The 17,362-nt window shown below is 28.6% G+C and overlaps 1 protein-coding gene and 1 long non-coding RNA gene across 8 annotated transcripts in view; both read left to right on the top strand.

Annotated features, from left to right (window-relative positions):
- Positions 1 to 10,486, top strand: part of LOC129920176 (atypical protein kinase C) — a 90,011-nt gene extending 79,525 nt beyond the window's left edge. For 4 of the 7 annotated variants that reach the window (XM_056001402.1, XM_056001405.1, XM_056001403.1 and 1 more), the window contains 3 exons: positions 208 to 329; positions 9,871 to 9,997; positions 10,126 to 10,486. In XM_056001402.1, the coding sequence (XP_055857377.1) occupies positions 208 to 329; positions 9,871 to 9,958 (210 nt within the window). In that variant the 3' untranslated portion in view covers positions 9,959 to 9,997; positions 10,126 to 10,486. Of the gene's footprint in view, positions 1 to 207; positions 330 to 9,525; positions 9,642 to 9,870; positions 9,998 to 10,125 lie in introns of all 7 variants that reach the window. The other 3 variants (XM_056001408.1, XM_056001404.1, XM_056001409.1) reach the window with 1 other exon arrangement.
- LOC129920177 (uncharacterized) lies at positions 4,824 to 6,070 on the top strand. Its single transcript, XR_008773204.1, has 2 exons — positions 4,824 to 5,837; positions 5,903 to 6,070. It is a non-coding gene; the product is annotated as an uncharacterized LOC129920177 (long non-coding RNA).
- Positions 10,487 to 17,362: the final 6,876 nt, after the last annotated feature.

Below are 17,362 nucleotides of genomic sequence, written 5' to 3'. Positions count from 1 at the left end.
TTCTTTGCGGATAATAAAATTATTAATTAATAACAGGCAACAAACATGCTCTATACATACATTTATGTACGTTCCACCTGCTCTTATTTACCATTTAAAACTTTTGTCTTAATTTATTTACTAAAAAACTTATCTCTTTTTTTTGTTTAAAAAAAAATAAACAAAACAAAAAAAATGCAACAAACAAAAAAAAATATTATTCTTAAGATTGCACAAAAGGAAGTTCAACCGCCTTTCATACCGACATTTGATCCTGGCGATCCGGACATGTCAACGAATTTTGACCCTCAATTTACCAGAGAACCGGCTGAATTGACGCCAGAGGATCCGTAAGTGTTCGAGTGTGAGAATATTGCAAGCGGGCAAACAAAAAAAAAACAATGTGCTGTTTACTTTTTTTCTATATTTTTTTTCTTTAAATAACATTTAATTATTATTAAAAAAAGTTTTAATATTTATTATTGTCCTTTGATTGTTCAATAATGTTCTCTTCCATATTGTTAATTATTTCATTTTTTCTTGCCGTTTCTCTCAAATTTTTGTTAAATTAAATTAAAAAATCATCGAATGTTAAATGTTTCTCATTGCATTTATTTTTTCGCTTCAATGAAGTTAAAAAAAAAAACATAAGCGATTTTTTTTAAATTTTGTTTCAGTTCAAAGAAAAAATTAAAAGAAATTCTAAATGTTAATTTTATTCTCTGCTTGTGATATTGATCATCATAATGTTCTTCTATCCTTTTTTCATTCTAGATTTTTTTTTGATGATTTAAATTAATTTATTTTTAAAAGCAGTTGCAAATTGCATTATATCTAGAGAAAAAAAAATTAGAGTTAGAAATTTTCAGGTTCATGGATGTTGTAATGGCAGTAAAAAACATACTTCGGGTTTGTTTGCTAAAAGCTACTTATTAATTTCATCCTTTCATTGAAAACAAAATAAAAGTTATTTCCTCCATAGAAGAATCATATATATATATTTTTTCAAACAGCAAGAATCTGAAACACTAAATTATCAAATTTAAAATTTAGTCTAGAATTGGTAGTGAAAGTGATCCATAAACATGTTTAAACAATTGTTCGATGAAACTTAAGGTCAATTTATTTACCCTTCTCTAATTAATATTTTAAGAAACCCTAAATAAACTTAATTATTAATTAGCACTGTTAAACCTAAATTAAGTTGTAATTTCATATAGGATAAACTAAACTTTTTAAATTATTCATTGGACACTTAAGTTAAAGTTGTCCCTAAAAGAAAATTAACAACAGAAATTTAATTTAATCATCTATTTGATTGAAAGTTGCTTTCATTAACTTATTTACATTACTTAATATTTCAAATCCTAAGCGGGCTTTAGGTCAGTATTGAATAATCTTAAATCTTCGTCAACGTTTTAAACGTGTTTACGTTCTTCGTCAGGACACTAAAAATTGAAAAAAAATTCTAAAAAAATTTAATAAATATCAAAATCTAATACTTACAGTTCCTATTTTAAGAGCGGAATTCAGAGTCGTTACTCAAGTAAATATTTTTCTCAAGCACAAGTCTGAGATGAATTTTCTGAGTGTTTGCCCAAGTATTTACTTCAAAATTTCCTCAGTTGGAATTCATTAGCTAAAGTAAAGACATTCCTAGGTTTTCTTAACGTAATTAGTAGCTGAAGTGGACCAAACGCAAGACCAAATGTTCACTTGAGTAAAATTTTTACTTGAGTAACGACTCTGAATTCCGCTCTAAGAGTCCTGACGAAGAACGTAAACACGTTTGAAACGTTGACGAAGATTTAAGATTATTCAATACTGACCTAAAGGACGCTTAGGATTTGAAATATCAAGAAATAAGGTCACGAAGATAGCAATAATTATCTATATTACAATTTATAATGGGTCGTAGATAGAAAACCAAAATTCGCTTTTAAAGAACTTTATTCTTAACATGTGTTGAGAATCAATGAATGAGTAAAAAATACCAATAACCATTATTTTAATTACAATCAAAATATATACATTTTTTTAATTTAATGAATTCTATTCCCATAGAGGTCTACACGAATGCATTCATTTGCGGGTACGCTACTTCAGTGCTGGTATTACGTTTTTCACTCAATGTAAGCAAATAATGTTTTTGCACCATAGTTTCAGAAAAAATGTGCGAATTGTAACGCCAAACAAAATATGGAGGTCTCACAGCTGTAACGGACCAAGTATAAAAAATTAAAAATTCAAATCTAGACTTGCGCAAAGTTTAACTGTATTAAGATCTGTCATTAGTTTGGTCAAAAAATGTTCCGTTTCAAATTTTCATTTGTTCAAAACAAAATTTTGTCATAAGATTCAATGGTATATACAGTACCTTTCCATATTATTAGGCCCAAGCGAAAAAAATACAATTTTTTGGTTCATGTTATTGGATTTTTAAAGTTTTTGTCGCAATATCTCAAATTTTTTTTGTCTCATTCAATTCCACTTATCATGTAGATACGGATTGACTAAAAAAAAGTTAAAGAATTGATACTTTTTCATAAAAAATAACGTGCAAATGGGGAAAGCTCCAAAAGACGTTTTCTATGGAATTCATGCCTAGAAAATTACCAGACCGGTCTAATACTAAAATTTTTGTACCGAGGAATAACGTGACATTCTTAACTTTATGGCAAGGACCCCATCTTGCATAAATATAGAAGATCTGATCGTCTGGACAGTACGTAATATTCTAAGATTTGTGGTTGTTTTTTCTTTCTTATAACATGAGACGAGAAGAGCTTTTCACAGTTCGTTATTCCAAAAACAAAACATTCTCTGATCATTATTGGCTGTTCTGCTATCTCAGAAAAAGGATAAGGTTCCTTTTATATTGTGGATAACGCCCTAAATCCAGACCAATACATAAAGGTGCTTGGGAACGTTTTGTTTCTACGATTTCGAAATAGGCTCGAGGCTCAAAGCTTCTATATTTATACAAGATGGGGTCCTTGCCATAAAGTTAAGAATGTCACGTTATTCCTCGGTACAAAAATTTTAGTATTAGACCGGTCTGGTAATTTTCTAGGCATGAATTTCATAGAAAACGTCTTTTGGAGCTTTCCCCATTTGCACGTTATTTTTTATGAAAAAGTATCAATTCTTTAACTTTGTTTTAGTCAATCCGTATCTACATGATAAGTGGAAGTGAATGAGACAAAAAAAAATTTGAGATATTGCGACAAAAACTTTAAAAATCCAATAACATGAACCAAAAAATTGTATTTTATTCGCTTGGGCCTAATAATATGGCAAGGTACTGTACATACATTTATCACTTTTTGTGGCTTCGTTCACTTCAGCTCTTAGCCCTCCACATTTCAAAAAAGCAACAGATAGATAAATACTCAGCATTAGTCAGCATTGATTTTATGGGTACCTACACCTACATCAGTTAGAGTCCTCGGTATGCTCTATGCACTCGGTGTATTTACCAAGGAGTTCCCATTTTTATGGGTACTCTGAACTAAATGTTTTGAAATAAATGGGTGCAATACTCTTTATGGGAAAACATTGATTCGTTTTGTTTTAAAAGATTTAAATAGAGCTAATGAGGTATTTGAAGTAAAATGGACTGTTTTGGAATGTCTTTTAAGACATTGGGCCCGTTCAGGAAATGTTAGGGACTTAATATTTCCAATCAACTTTCCAATAAAATTGCCTAAATTGGAAGGACGTCAGAGACGTGAAACTTACTTAAATATTTAGTCCCTAACGTTTCTGAACCTGCCCGTTCATTGCAGACCTCTAATTCCAATAACAAAATTGTTATTTATAAAGCTTGTCAAACTGATAGCGGTTACAACTATTTGTTAAGTGTACCTTGTTGACGTAGTACAACTTGAATCGTGATATATAGTAGAAATAATCTTACTGAAAAGTAAGTAAAAGTAAAGGGAAGAGGATTTTGGTTGTTTTATGATGAGAGACTTCCTCACATGTATTTTTACTAATGGCTCAAGAATTGATTGAATCGAATGTCTTTGATAAGTCATTTTCAAGCAGCTCTAAAAGCAATTGCTTCGGCCATGACATTCTCTAATTTAGTTCAAAAGCTGATCACTGTGGTTTGAAGCCAACAAAAAAGCTTATGAATTGACTAAGCAACGATCGGCGGAAAGAGTTAATATTTCCATAGAAGCCATGAAGGCAATATCTTTTCAAATTACTTAAAAAAGACAACAAATATTAGCCGCCACAGCTTGACTAACATCCAGAACAAATTATTTGCCCTTTCGACCTAAACAAGACATAGAAAGGATTGTCAACAGAACATTGGCCGATACCACACAATACTTACTATAGCGTAGTTGTTTGTACCAGTAGGCCGTGGCTTAGAACAGAGCACTCTCTCTGTGGAGTCTGTGGAGGGAATTTGTCAGTGAAATATGTAGATATGCTTGCAGAAATAAATTCCTCTATGCAAAAAATGTGAGCGAGTCTCCGAGCACTGGGCAGCTCTCCCTATGTTGCTAGTACAGGTATTAGGTTTTCTATTTAAAGTGAGCTACTAGTTTTCGGGGGAATTGTTAAGGACCCTTTTTTATTTTAACCTTAATCATACAAATTAACTTATTACTCAAAGGATTTATCAGTTTTGTTATCAAAACGGAGCGCGCGGCGGGGCACTCCGCTTTAATTAAGTAATCAAGCGAGTGGTCTTTAGACCGTCATCTCTTTTGTAAGTGAATCAATTAATAACACTGTGTTATTCTAACAAAATTACGCGGTCTTGGAAATATATTATAAATAAAATCTTATTATGTTATGAAACGGCTTTCCAGTCAAATGAAACTTGGCCTGAAGCCCGTTCTACAATATATCATATCATAAACAAAAGGTCATCACTACCAACATAATAAATAAAATCCAAAATCTTAGACTTTACATGCTCAAGAATTTTAAAAATTCAATTTTTCTCTTTCTTCTCAAGTTTGACTACGATACTTACTTTATTTCCGAATTCCACGCTGTATTTAAAAAAAAAAAAAATAGCTGAGAAAAAAAATTTCAAACGATTTCCAAACCAATACAATAAATGTTAATTCATGTTTCCATTCCATTTGGAAAACAGAAGACATGAATATATTTGTTCAGTTCCTAAATATTGGAATTGAATTGTTAAAAATGTTTTTTCTCTGCTAATTGTAGAGATAAAATAATAACCCTTAGCTGAAAATATCAATAAAAAATATATATAAAAAAGAAAAATATACACGAAAAAGTAAAATAAAAGACATTTTGTTTGCTGGAATAAAAAACTCGAAAAGATGTTGTTTTATTTAAACGCAATAATCTGTAAAATAAAAGAAAATGAATTAATAAAATAAAATAAAATTAACAAATAAATAAATTAATTAATAAAAGCTTAAGCCAATAAAAAAGCAAATCGCACAAACGATTGTTATTATTGACTGAGAATCCATTTTTCGCTTCAAAAACCGCTGAAATTTCCAAAATTTAGTTTTTACCCACTGTAAAAACAGATTATATTTCTGAAAATAAAAAAAAAAAACATAGCAATCAACAATCAAATAAATAAAAAATATAATTAAAAAAATTATATATCAAAATTCAAGAATTTACCGAAAAATGGACCCTCCTACGAATCCTGACCACCCTCGTCCTGGTCACTATGACATTTTGCTGAGGGAAATATATTATTCCTAAGTTCGGCTTGAAAAAAAAAGAAAAAATAAGGAAATATGTCAAGATTTTCAAGAAATGAAATTCAAGAAATATAAAAATAGGGGCTTACCAGGACATGTGGCCCATCCCCGATTATTTCGATGGGCTGCAATGGTATCGGCATGGTAATTTGTCTCTAAATATAATAAATTTTATAAATTTTTAACAATTTATTCAATTTAATATTTAGCTTACCAAATTATTGGGGCTCCCAAACCAGGTCCTTGGATTGGACCACTCCCTGCCGCGGAACTGAATTAAAAATAAAATATTATCAAAAACCATTGTTTCAACATTTGAAATAATTAAACTTACATGTCTTATAAAAGCACGATCCATTAAATTTTCCATTCTTTTATTTCGATTTCTTTTTTTCTTTTTTTTCAATTTATTTTTATGTTATCGATTTTTTTTTTTAGGTGTATTTATCGATTTTCAGTTTTTCGTCCGATGACACTGAAAATATTCATCAAAATTGCTGCTTAGGTACTACTTTTGGCAATAAGTGGCTGTGAATTGTAAGAATTAAAAAAACAAAAAAATCGATTTACCAAAATTAGGTTTGGGTCTTTACTAAACAAAATATCGATACATTTTTTTTGGTAATCGTTTCGTATGGATGATTAAAGAATTGTTGAACTGCTTTAAGAGTTAACTGTAAAAGAAAGATTGGCAAATTGTTAAAAGACATCAACTGCATTTTTCCCATTTAGCGAGACTTTCGTTGAGTTAAGAGCAAAAATTCAATGGAGTTGCATCAGAAATGGTAAAAATGCATTAGATGCACTTTTTTTCAAAAATGCTCAAAACAGCTAAACGGTAATTCTTTCGTTGAGTTAGGAGCAAAAATGCAATGGCATTGCATCAGAAATGGTAAAAATGCATTAGATGCACTTTTTTTCAAAAATGCTCAAAACAGCTTAACGGTAATTCTTTCGTTGAGTTAAGAGCAAAAATGCAATGGCGTTGCATCAGAAATGGTAAAAATGCATTAGATGCACTTTTTTTCAAAAATGTTCAAAACAGCTTAACGGTAATTCTTTCGTTGAGTTAAGAGCAAAAATGCAATGGCGTTGCATCAGAAATGGTAAAAATGCATTAGATGCACTTATTTTCAAAAATGCTCAAAACAGCTTAACGGTAATTTTTCCGTTGAGTTAGGAGCAAAAATGCAGTGGCGTTGCACCAGAAATGGTAAAAATGCATTAGATGCACTTTTTTCAAAAATGTTCAAAACAGCTCAACGGTAATTCTTTCGTTGAGTTAGGAGCAAAAATGCAATGGCGTTGCATCGGGAATGGTAAAAATGCATTGGATGCACTTTTTTTCAAAAATGTTCAAAACAGCTGAACGGTAATTTTTTCGTTGAGTTAGGAGCAAAAATGCAATGGCGTTGCATCAGAAATGTTAAAAATGCATTAGATGCACTTTTTTTCAAAAATGTTCAAAACAGCTCAACGGTAATTTTTTCGTTGAGTTAGGAGCAAAAATGCAATGGCGTTGCATCAGAAATGGTAAAAATGCATTAGATGCACTTTTTTTCAAAAATGCTCAAAACAGCTTAACGGTAATTCTTTCGTTGAGTTAGGAGCAAAAATGCAATGGCGTTGCATCGGGAATGGTAAAAATGCATTAGATGCACTTATTTTCAAAAATGCTCAAAACAGCTTAACGGTAATTTTTCCGTTGAGTTAGGAGCAAAAATGCAGTGGCGTTGCACCAGAAATGGTAAAAATGCATTAGATGCACTTTTTTTTCAAAAATGTTCAAAACAGCTTAACGGTAATTCTTTCGTTGAGTTAAGAGCAAAAATGCAATGGCGTTGCATCAGAAATGGTAAAAATGCATTAGATGCACTTATTTTCAAAAATGCTCAAAACAGCTTAACGGTAATTTTTCCGTTGAGTTAGGAGCAAAAATGCAGTGGCGTTGCACCAGAAATGGTAAAAATGCATTAGATGCACTTTTTTCAAAAATGTTCAAAACAGCTCAACGGTAATTCTTTCGTTGAGTTAGGAGCAAAAATGCAATGGCGTTGCATCGGGAATGGTAAAAATGCATTGGATGCACTTTTTTTCAAAAATGTTCAAAACAGCTGAACGGTAATTTTTTCGTTGAGTTAGGAGCAAAAATGCAATGGCGTTGCATCAGAAATGTTAAAAATGCATTAGATGCACTTTTTTTTCAAAAATGTTCAAAACAGCTTAACGGTAATTCTTTCGTTGAGTTAAGAGCAAAAGTGCAGTGGCGTTGCAACAGAAATAGTAAAAATGCGTTAGATGAACTTTTTTTCAAAAATGCTCAAAACAGCTTAACGGTAATTCTTTCGTTGAATTAAGAGCAAAAGTGCAATGGCGTTGCATCAGAAATGGTAACAATGCATTTGATGCACTTTTTTTCAAAAATGTTCAAAACAGCTGAACGGTAATTTTTTCGTTGAGTTAGGAACAAAAATGCAATGGCGTTGCATCAGAAATGTTAAAAATGCATAAGATGCACTTTTTTTTCAAAAATGTTCAAAACAGCTCAACGGTAATTCTTTCGTTGAGTAAGGAGCAAAAATGCAATGGCATTGCATCAGAAATGGTAAAAATGCATAAGATGCACTTTTTTTCAAAAATGCTCAAAACAGCTTAACGGTAATTCTTTCGTTGAGTTAAGAGCAAGAGTGCAATGGCGTCGCATCAGAAATGGTAACAATGTATTTGATGCACTTTTTTTCAAAAATGTTCAAAACAGCTCAACGGTAATTTTTCCGTTGAGTTAGGAGCAAAAATGCAGTGGCGTTGCACCAGAAATGTTAAAAATGCATAAGATGCACTTTTTTTCAAAAATGTTCAAAACAGCTCAACGGTAATTCTTTCGTTGAGTTAGGAGCAAAAATGCAATGGCGTTGCATCAGAAATGGTAAAAATGCATTAGATGCACTTTTTTTCAAAAATGTTCAAAACAGCTCAACGGTAATTCTTTCGTTGAGTTAAGAGCAAAAATGCAATGGCGTTGCATTAGAAATGGTAAAAATGCATTAGATGCACTTTTTTTTCAAAAATGTTCAAAACAGCTTAACGGTAATTCTTTCGTTGAGTTAGGAGCAAAAATGCAATGGCATTGCATCAGAAATGGTAAAAATGCATTAGATGCACTTTTTTTTTCAAAAACGTTCAAAGCCGTTAAACAGCAAATCTTTCGTTGAATTTAACGCAAAAGTGCAATAGCTTTGTAATGGTAAATATTGCATTTAATTCATTTTTTCCAAAAATTTCCAAGGCAGCTTAAAAACAAATCTTTTGTTGAGTTAAGAGCAAAAATGCAATGGCGTTGCATAAGAAATGGTAAAAATGCATTTGATGCACTTTTTTTTCGAAAATATCCATAACAGCGCAACAGTTAATCTTTCGTTGAATTAAGAGCAGTTAATTATATTATTATTGAACCAAAAAAAGTATCTTATAGAGTTTTTTGCGAAACAAATTGTTTAAATATATTTTAATTTATATTTTGTACTTTGGTCATGAGTTCAGTTAAACTTATCAAAATTATAAACTTAATATTTTAGTGTTGTGGTAAGCATCAGTTTTCATTGTTTTACCAAGTTTCCAAATAAACTAAACCTTGACGTCGTCAAAAAACTGTAAAAGGAGTATTTTTATAACTTTTAAAAATAGCTGACATCACAAAAAATCACATTCCCCTTTCATCTCCCCCTTCCTCTCTATAGCCTCATTGTATTTGGTATTATTATTATTTTTTCAATCTTTTGTTCATTTTTCTCTTTTATCGTCATATTATGTTTTTCTTTTCGCACCAATGTAGCTAGAGCGTAAGCAAGTATCACCTCCATTTAAGCCACGATTAGATTCCGACAGGGATTTGGCAAATTTCCCTCCCGAATTCACAGAGGAGGCCGTACAATTGACCCCAGACGATGAGTAAGTATTTTTAATAATTTTTTTTTTGTTTTTGCTTGTTTTTCGAATTGTTATATTTTTCTAAACTATATTTTTTCTTTCTTAATGAATGAAAATTTAATATAACATAAAGCTTAAAAGAGCTTTAAGCTTTGACATAGCTTACAAAATAATTTTGGAAAAAATAAATAAATTTCTATTCTATTGTGAAGTGTTTTATATTAATTTTTTTTTTAAATTCTTTTTACAGTCGTGTTATTGAGAAAATCGATCAAACTGAATTCGAAGGATTTGAATATGTGAATCCATTACTAATGTCCCTAGAAGATTGCGTTTGACATCACGCATCATGTGAGCTACATCCATATAATTTACGGGTTAGTTTTTAGTTTAACTTTTTGTATTTTTTTTTTATATAAATAAATAATAATTCATTGATTTTCATTTAAAAATATTAAAATTATAGTTTAATCAAATGTATTTTTTTTTTGTTTGTTATTTAAAGTTATACGGAGAGGACTCCAGTGACTATGATTCCGTTGCTGATGATCTAAGTATTCTTCAATTACCTCCTCCAACCTCTAATAATAATAATAATCTAAATAGTCATAATAATTCAAATAATAATAGTAATAATAATAAAAGTCTACTTCAGCACATGTTTTGCCTTCCATTAAATTAAGTGAGAATAAATGAAAAAAAATGAAACAAGATAGAATGAAACATAAAAAAAAAAATTGTGAAACACAAAAAAATGCAATTATCTTATATATTTACATAACAAAATTAATTATATATATTTATTGAAAATGACGAAATAAAAAAAAAACAACAACCAACAACAAAAAAAAAAAAAACTATAGAAATGCCTAGCGGGTAGAATTATTTGTTTTTTTCTTCTTCTTTTGTTTAAAACAATTGATAGATCAAACAACAAATTGCATTACCTATCTTAACACAAAAAGAACTACCTATTCTAATTAATTATTAAATTCAAATGAAAACAAAAAAATAAATAAGAAAAAAATGTTCAAGGAATTTCACTTAACAAAAAATTAAATTCAACTCAAAACTATGATAACATCAACAGAAAAGTAAAAAAATAAAAAAAAAAAACAAAAATGTTTCGTAGTAAAATTAATAATAATTATTGAACAAAATAAAAAATTAAAAAAAAAAACCTATTATATATTATTAAATCAAAACAAAAACTATAAGAAAAAAAAAACAATGTTATAAACAATGTTGTGTAAATAATAAGTTTTTTTTCCATAACACACACAAAATACACAAATTTCTGTTACAAAAAAAGACAATTTTTCAAGAATTTTTGAAAACAAAAAATCTGCAAATACAAAAAGTGTGTTTTAGAAAAAAAAAGTAAATAAAAACTTAACGAAACATAAAAGAATTCGAGAAAAACAAAAAAAAAAAAAACACAAAATGTGCATAAAAAAGAAGAAAACAGTGATGCAAATGAAAGTATTTTTAAATTTGAATGACACGATGAAATTAAATGAAAGAAATAATAAAAAAAATTATATAAAAAAAAACTTTAAAAGTATTCTATGTGTTTCGTAATGTGATTGCTATTATAAACTTTTTATTATTATTGTTATTATTATTTGTCTCTTTACATGAAATCACATATTATTATAAATTTTGTTTTCTTTTTTTTTATTATTAAAATTAATTATGGAAAAATAGTATTCTCTATATTAAGAGGCAATGCAACTTAATTAAGTTTATTAAAGTTATAATAATAATTTAAACAAAAAAAAAAAAAAAAATAATACAATTGGATTTTATTTTTTTTCCTTCTCTATTGTGGGTTTTGAAAAGAAAAAATGAACATCAATGAAAGAGCAATTTATTTGATTGCTCTTAATTTTTTATTATTACTTCGCTAAAAATTTCCTTAAAATTTAATTAAGGGTTTATAAACTTTTATTTTACTTATTTCAAAACAAAAACAATTAGGATCTGAAAAATCAATGGACTTTGAAAATATCTTTTACTAAAATATTATAAAAAAAAAAAAATCAATTGAGTAGAAATTGAAGAAAACCTTAAGATCCTTTAAAACTCTACAAGCTTTAAATTATATCTTTTTGTAGTTGTTATAGAATATAAAGGTCGTCTCGTCGTTTTTTTTTTTTTGAAATTTATTGTTTTACCAAAAATGAAGAAAAAGCGTAAAGCTGAAATGCACATCAAAACTGTAGCTGATGATTAGTTTGAGTAACTAACTGAAAATAACCAGTTACGTTTTATAGCTTGATTTGGTCATGTTCATAAGTAGGGGATACAAAAGATAGGACACATACATACATATGTAGTTGGCCTTATTGCTCGTTTTAAGACACCAGAGGTTATTCTTGCTATAATTGAGAGCTTTTACTTGTACGCTGGCAGTCTCAGGACCTGGTTCTTGCTGAAGAAATGCAGCAGTCCTTAGTCATTGGAGAGACAGGAAAAACACAAGTTCCGTTTTGGATGTGTTGACCCAAACTGTAATTTGTATAGAGGTCCGGTAATTAAGCATTGACTCTTTGGGTCCTAACAACCCAGTTGGAATACAGGTTGACTGCAGGTAATCAGGCTTTAAAGTATTGTAGTTATCGAGTTAAACGAAAAATTTTCGCGGCTATCAGCAGTGGATATAGTTTTGAGTGTCGTTGAATGCAAAACTGCATGCCAGGAATGATCGCAGTATTGTTACAGTGCTTCGTATAATCCCGAGCATTCTGTAAATGTTTAACAGTGAATTCACTACGTAATAAAGACAAGTATATTATATAGAATGTAATAGGTCCAGGTGGCATACAGTTTGCATTACATAATGAGGGCTATCGTAAAAAAAATATTCCTTGGAATGTTCCTTGTTTCAAACATGGGAACGAAATTGAGCATGAAAAGATTCTTTCGGAGTTTATTGGTATCGAGAATAAATTTTATAGGAGAATCAAGGACACAAGTCGATTGTTTCATAGTATTTGTTTTTGTATTTGTTTCATTTAAATGAATTCTCAGGGAGATTCACGATCGATTTGCCTTTTTCAATTCATTAAAATTGTATTGTTTGTATGAAATTACTCATAGAAACATAAGTACCTACTACAAAAATCTCATAAACCAAAGTGCTTAAAACACTAGTTGGTACGCATTGCAATTAAGGAGTTTCGGGATCAAAGCTGCAACAGGATTTTTATCCTACATACAATAAAGTTTTTGTTCGATGCATGGTAAGTTCAACAAAATTTATGATGTAAGTAGATTTAGTTCTAAAAATTTTGATTATTTTTAAAGTTTGTTTTAAGCGAGTGAGCCCTGAATTAAAACTTAAACATTATACATTATGTGTTATGTATGTAGGTGAAAAGTGATCAACAGAATTGAGAAAATAATAAAAAGTCTCTAAAAGTTGAAAATTGACATGTTATAGGTTTTTTTTTTAAAAACTAAAGTGAAGCCAGGCCATGACACCGGCAAAATAACAGAGTTGTCTTTAAAAAAAAACACGTATACACCACAGTGTCCCCCATTATGAATGAACAATTTACTTCTTAGACTTAGACTTTTCGAGAATTTAAGTGGCGATCATTATGAACTTTAAAGTAGTTCGATTTTTAATCATATTCAGGTAGTTGTTCGCACTTTTTTTTTCATTTTGATGGACATTTGACGCAAATTTTTTATTTGACTTAATCTAAGTGAATGACTAGAAATCTCTGGGGCTTCAAACTCAAATGTACTTAAGCCATCTCGAAAACAAGGCTCTTAATTCTAAAGGTTGCTGAAAAAAACATGTTAAGGAATTTATTCATTTTTTGCTTGTTCTCTTTCATTGATGTAAAATACAAAAAATCTCAACAAACAGTAATTTTTCATAAATTTTTTTCCTTCAAACAATAATTATTATGTTATCACAACATTCAAAATATAACCTTTTTACAACAGGCAAAAACTATATAACTCAAATATTGGTTTCAAATCACTTCTTCTTCCTATAACTCCACTTATACCCGATTTGTCATCTCTATATTAACTCGATTTTCTACACTCTTATAAACTAATTAATTGAACAATTATTATAATTATATTATATTAGTAAAACAAAAACAAAAAAAGAAAATGCATTGTTAAATATGAGTATATACATTTATTTTTACATTGAAACTATTAATTGTGTATAATCCAATTTTTTCCATTTCTTGTTAAACTATAAATATAAATATATATGAGTGTGTTTTTTATATAAACGAATAGTGATGTGAAAGTGTAAGTAAATACAAAAAACAAAAATCAAATTAAACAATTTCCTTACGTTTAAAAAAAAAAATAAATAAAACACCAAATTCAAATTAATGCACTTAACTCAGTCTAGGCGAATAAAATTTATGGGAAGGATAGATAAATTTAATTATTAAAGTTAAAAAAAAAAAAATAGTATTTATTAAATAAATTTAAATCTAATTAAATTTGAATGTGGCCAATGATATTTTTGTTATTTTCCATTTTTGACTTCTTGATTTTTCAATCACAATTTCTTTCTACAAATTATTTTCATTTCGTCCTTTCATAGAAAATTACACGAAACTTTCATTAATTTAATTTTGTATCCTTTTTTTTTTCATCTACCTTCTTAACCAAACTATATCGAAAGTGCACTAAAAAAATATTTTAATATTGTTATTTATACAATTGAATGAAATAATTCAAAATATGAATTGAAGGGGCAGAAGTAAATTTTCTTAATAAAATAAATGATATTTTATTTTGCAATAAAAGAAAACAAAACAAAAAAAATTAAATTGATTTCCAACAAAAAATCAACAAAATAAAATGATCATCCGCTTAACATATTTTTTGTTTTGCGTAGTATAGTTAAAAAAAAAAATCATTAACAAAAAAAAAAAAAAAACACTGTAGAAATTGAATCAATTTAGTTGTAAGATTTAAATTTCATATGAAAAAAATAAATCGAGAGAGTAAAACGACACACAAAAATGATTAAAAAAACGGCAAGAACAAAAAAAAACTGAGTCCCTATTAATGAAAAAAAAATTAAAGAAACCACACACACAGTTATAATTATTCTTAATAAATAAAACATATATATTATACATAAATTAAAACAAAAAAAAAATACGATTCCGTTGGAAGACTCTCCTTTCTCCCTTATAAGTCTTATAGTTCGATAAGAGAGCAAAAAAGAAATTATTATTTATGAGAAAATTATTATAATTATTATTATTATTAAATAATAACACTATACAAGAATTTAAAGTAACACACCTTGTTTTATTTTAATTTCTGGAATTATATAGCTCGATGGGTACAACAAATGTCGGCTCAAAAATCAAGTGAGATGAAAAATAATTAGGACCATATTTCAGGAAACACGAGCAAGTAAAATTGTAAAATGTAAAATTGAAATCGGATATGGGACAAAAAATGGCATCAAAGTCATTCAATAAAACCATTCACAATTTAATCTTATCGTGACTGCAGTAAATCCTTAAAAAAGTAAGTTTTTATTATTATTAAATTATCTGATCTGGATTGCAAGGAAAATAAAACATGGCTTATGCAAGGTTATAGTATTCCCAAATACAGTTGAACTCCGCGATGGCTTTTTGAGAACCGAACCACCATTATTAAAAACTATATTTTTTTCGGAAATCATTATTTCGCCATGCTTTGTGTGTAGAATAGGGTTTAAAACCTAGTACGCTGCTGATGCGAAACGAAAAATTTTCAAGTCTCCAAAGTCGACAACGAAAATGCTAACGAAAAAATATCATCGAGTATTCTGTCAAAGTCCAAGATAAAAAAAATCAAAATTAATTTAAAATCAAGAAAAATCAACAGGAAATAATTTTTTAAGCAAGAAATAAATGAATTAAAAGTGAAAAAACCGTCAACACTGCTCTTGGAGTCAAGAAAAATGCATAGGACAGTAAAAAGTAAGTAACAAATGAGTGAAAACTCTCCAATTTTTCGCATAGCTGCGTACTGAAAAACAAAAAGCAAAACGAAATAATTTATAATAATAATATAATAATAATAATTATTGTTCGTTCAAGATTTCGTTAACTATATTTTGTATAGAAAATTTCGTTTCGCTTCAGCTGCGTGCTAGGCTTAAACTCCCAAGTATCATAAAATGTATGGTTTTCTGGCAATCTTATGAATTCTACTTTGTTGATATGTATTTTTGTTTTCTTCTTTAAAATTCATTAAATAAACACTATCCTCCGTATTAATAAACGTTGTATAACTTTATAAAACTGTTTAACTTTGGAAAATGTGATCAAAAACCTTGTTTATTGTTGTCTTATAGCTGTCAAACTTATACACAACACACAAGAGTAGATTGTCTTAACCGCGAATAATGTGATTATTATTTTTATTAAATAAAGCATATTTCCAACAATTTGAAAAAAGTTATACAGTGTATAAGTAGACAAAAATCTAATAAATGGTACTTCATGTTTTCGAAGGAAATTGTCCTCAAAGTCAAAAAGTATCATGTGCAAGAAAAAATAAACAGTCTTTAAAAATTAATATCTACCCAGCCAAAGAAGGTATTTACATTTTCTAAACGTAGTTACAAAGAATAACATTTCTCCTAAAAATAAAGACCTTTACCAAGTTTCTTCAGTTATTATTCACATAGATATTATCATTTAACTGAGTAAATGCATACCAAAGTAAGCGTTTTCTTATATCATCGCTAAGTGGTATTAACTTTGCAGATAGAGCGTTACTATAAAACAATTTTTTTTCTTATACCCATATGGTTTTTCTACGTTATTACTCATTTTACGATCAATTATAATTGATAATTATTTGAAAAAATTGCTCAAATCTCGATTTTGAAATTTTTTTTGGTTGAAAGATTTAAATTCAAATTTATTTTTTGGGAAGAAAAAAAATTAAATTATGTTGATAGTAGATACTGGCACATAATTTAAGTTAATTAAAACTGCCTTAAACTAATTAAATCTATACCTCAAACTCGAAATTTCATAGGATGCAATATCTGCACCAATCAGGCATCATCTGTTATCTCTGTAATTTAAGAATTACATTTTACCAACAAAAACTGAGTTTTATGAGTAATTTTTATCCTGAATAGTTTGGACATATCCTAATTAATTAAAAACGTGCTATTTCGCCATTTCTGATTTCCCAATCGTTAAGAAACCATCAAGTAATGAAAAAGTGTGTTCACTGTGGCGAATACGTTCGATTTTGTACTTTTTACTTTTATGTGATGTATTATTATGAGAGAATGGCCCTTTGACTATCGCAACACAATCGATATGTTGTACTAGATTCATATGGTGGAATTGCGTAAGTTGAGTTAACATTAATAAGAGTTATTAATTATTTAAAAAATAATTGCGTTTACATTTTGGGGTGTCTTAGACCCTAACCTAGCAGGTTTTCGGATAATAAAACAATAAATAAAACAATAAATAACCCAAAGTTGTTAAATACATACGAATATATTACGAGAATATTCATCGTACAAATTAAATGAATAGAAACAAATTATTTGAACGATCTTCATTACATAAATTTTTTAAACCATTAACAACTAAAGACATATTTGAGAAAAAAATTCTAAAATTTATTCATTGAATAATGAAAATTCATCCGTTGTTATTTGATATTTTTTAAAAATGAATTTAAAAATAACTTTAATTTTTTAAATTAAGAATTTTGTATGA

Source organism: Episyrphus balteatus, chromosome 4, assembly GCF_945859705.1.
Source record: "Episyrphus balteatus chromosome 4, idEpiBalt1.1, whole genome shotgun sequence".
NCBI classification, from domain to species: Eukaryota; Metazoa; Arthropoda; class Insecta; order Diptera; family Syrphidae; genus Episyrphus; species Episyrphus balteatus.
Note: the sequence above shows the minus strand (reverse complement) of the source record. Positions and strands in the feature narration are given on the sequence as shown.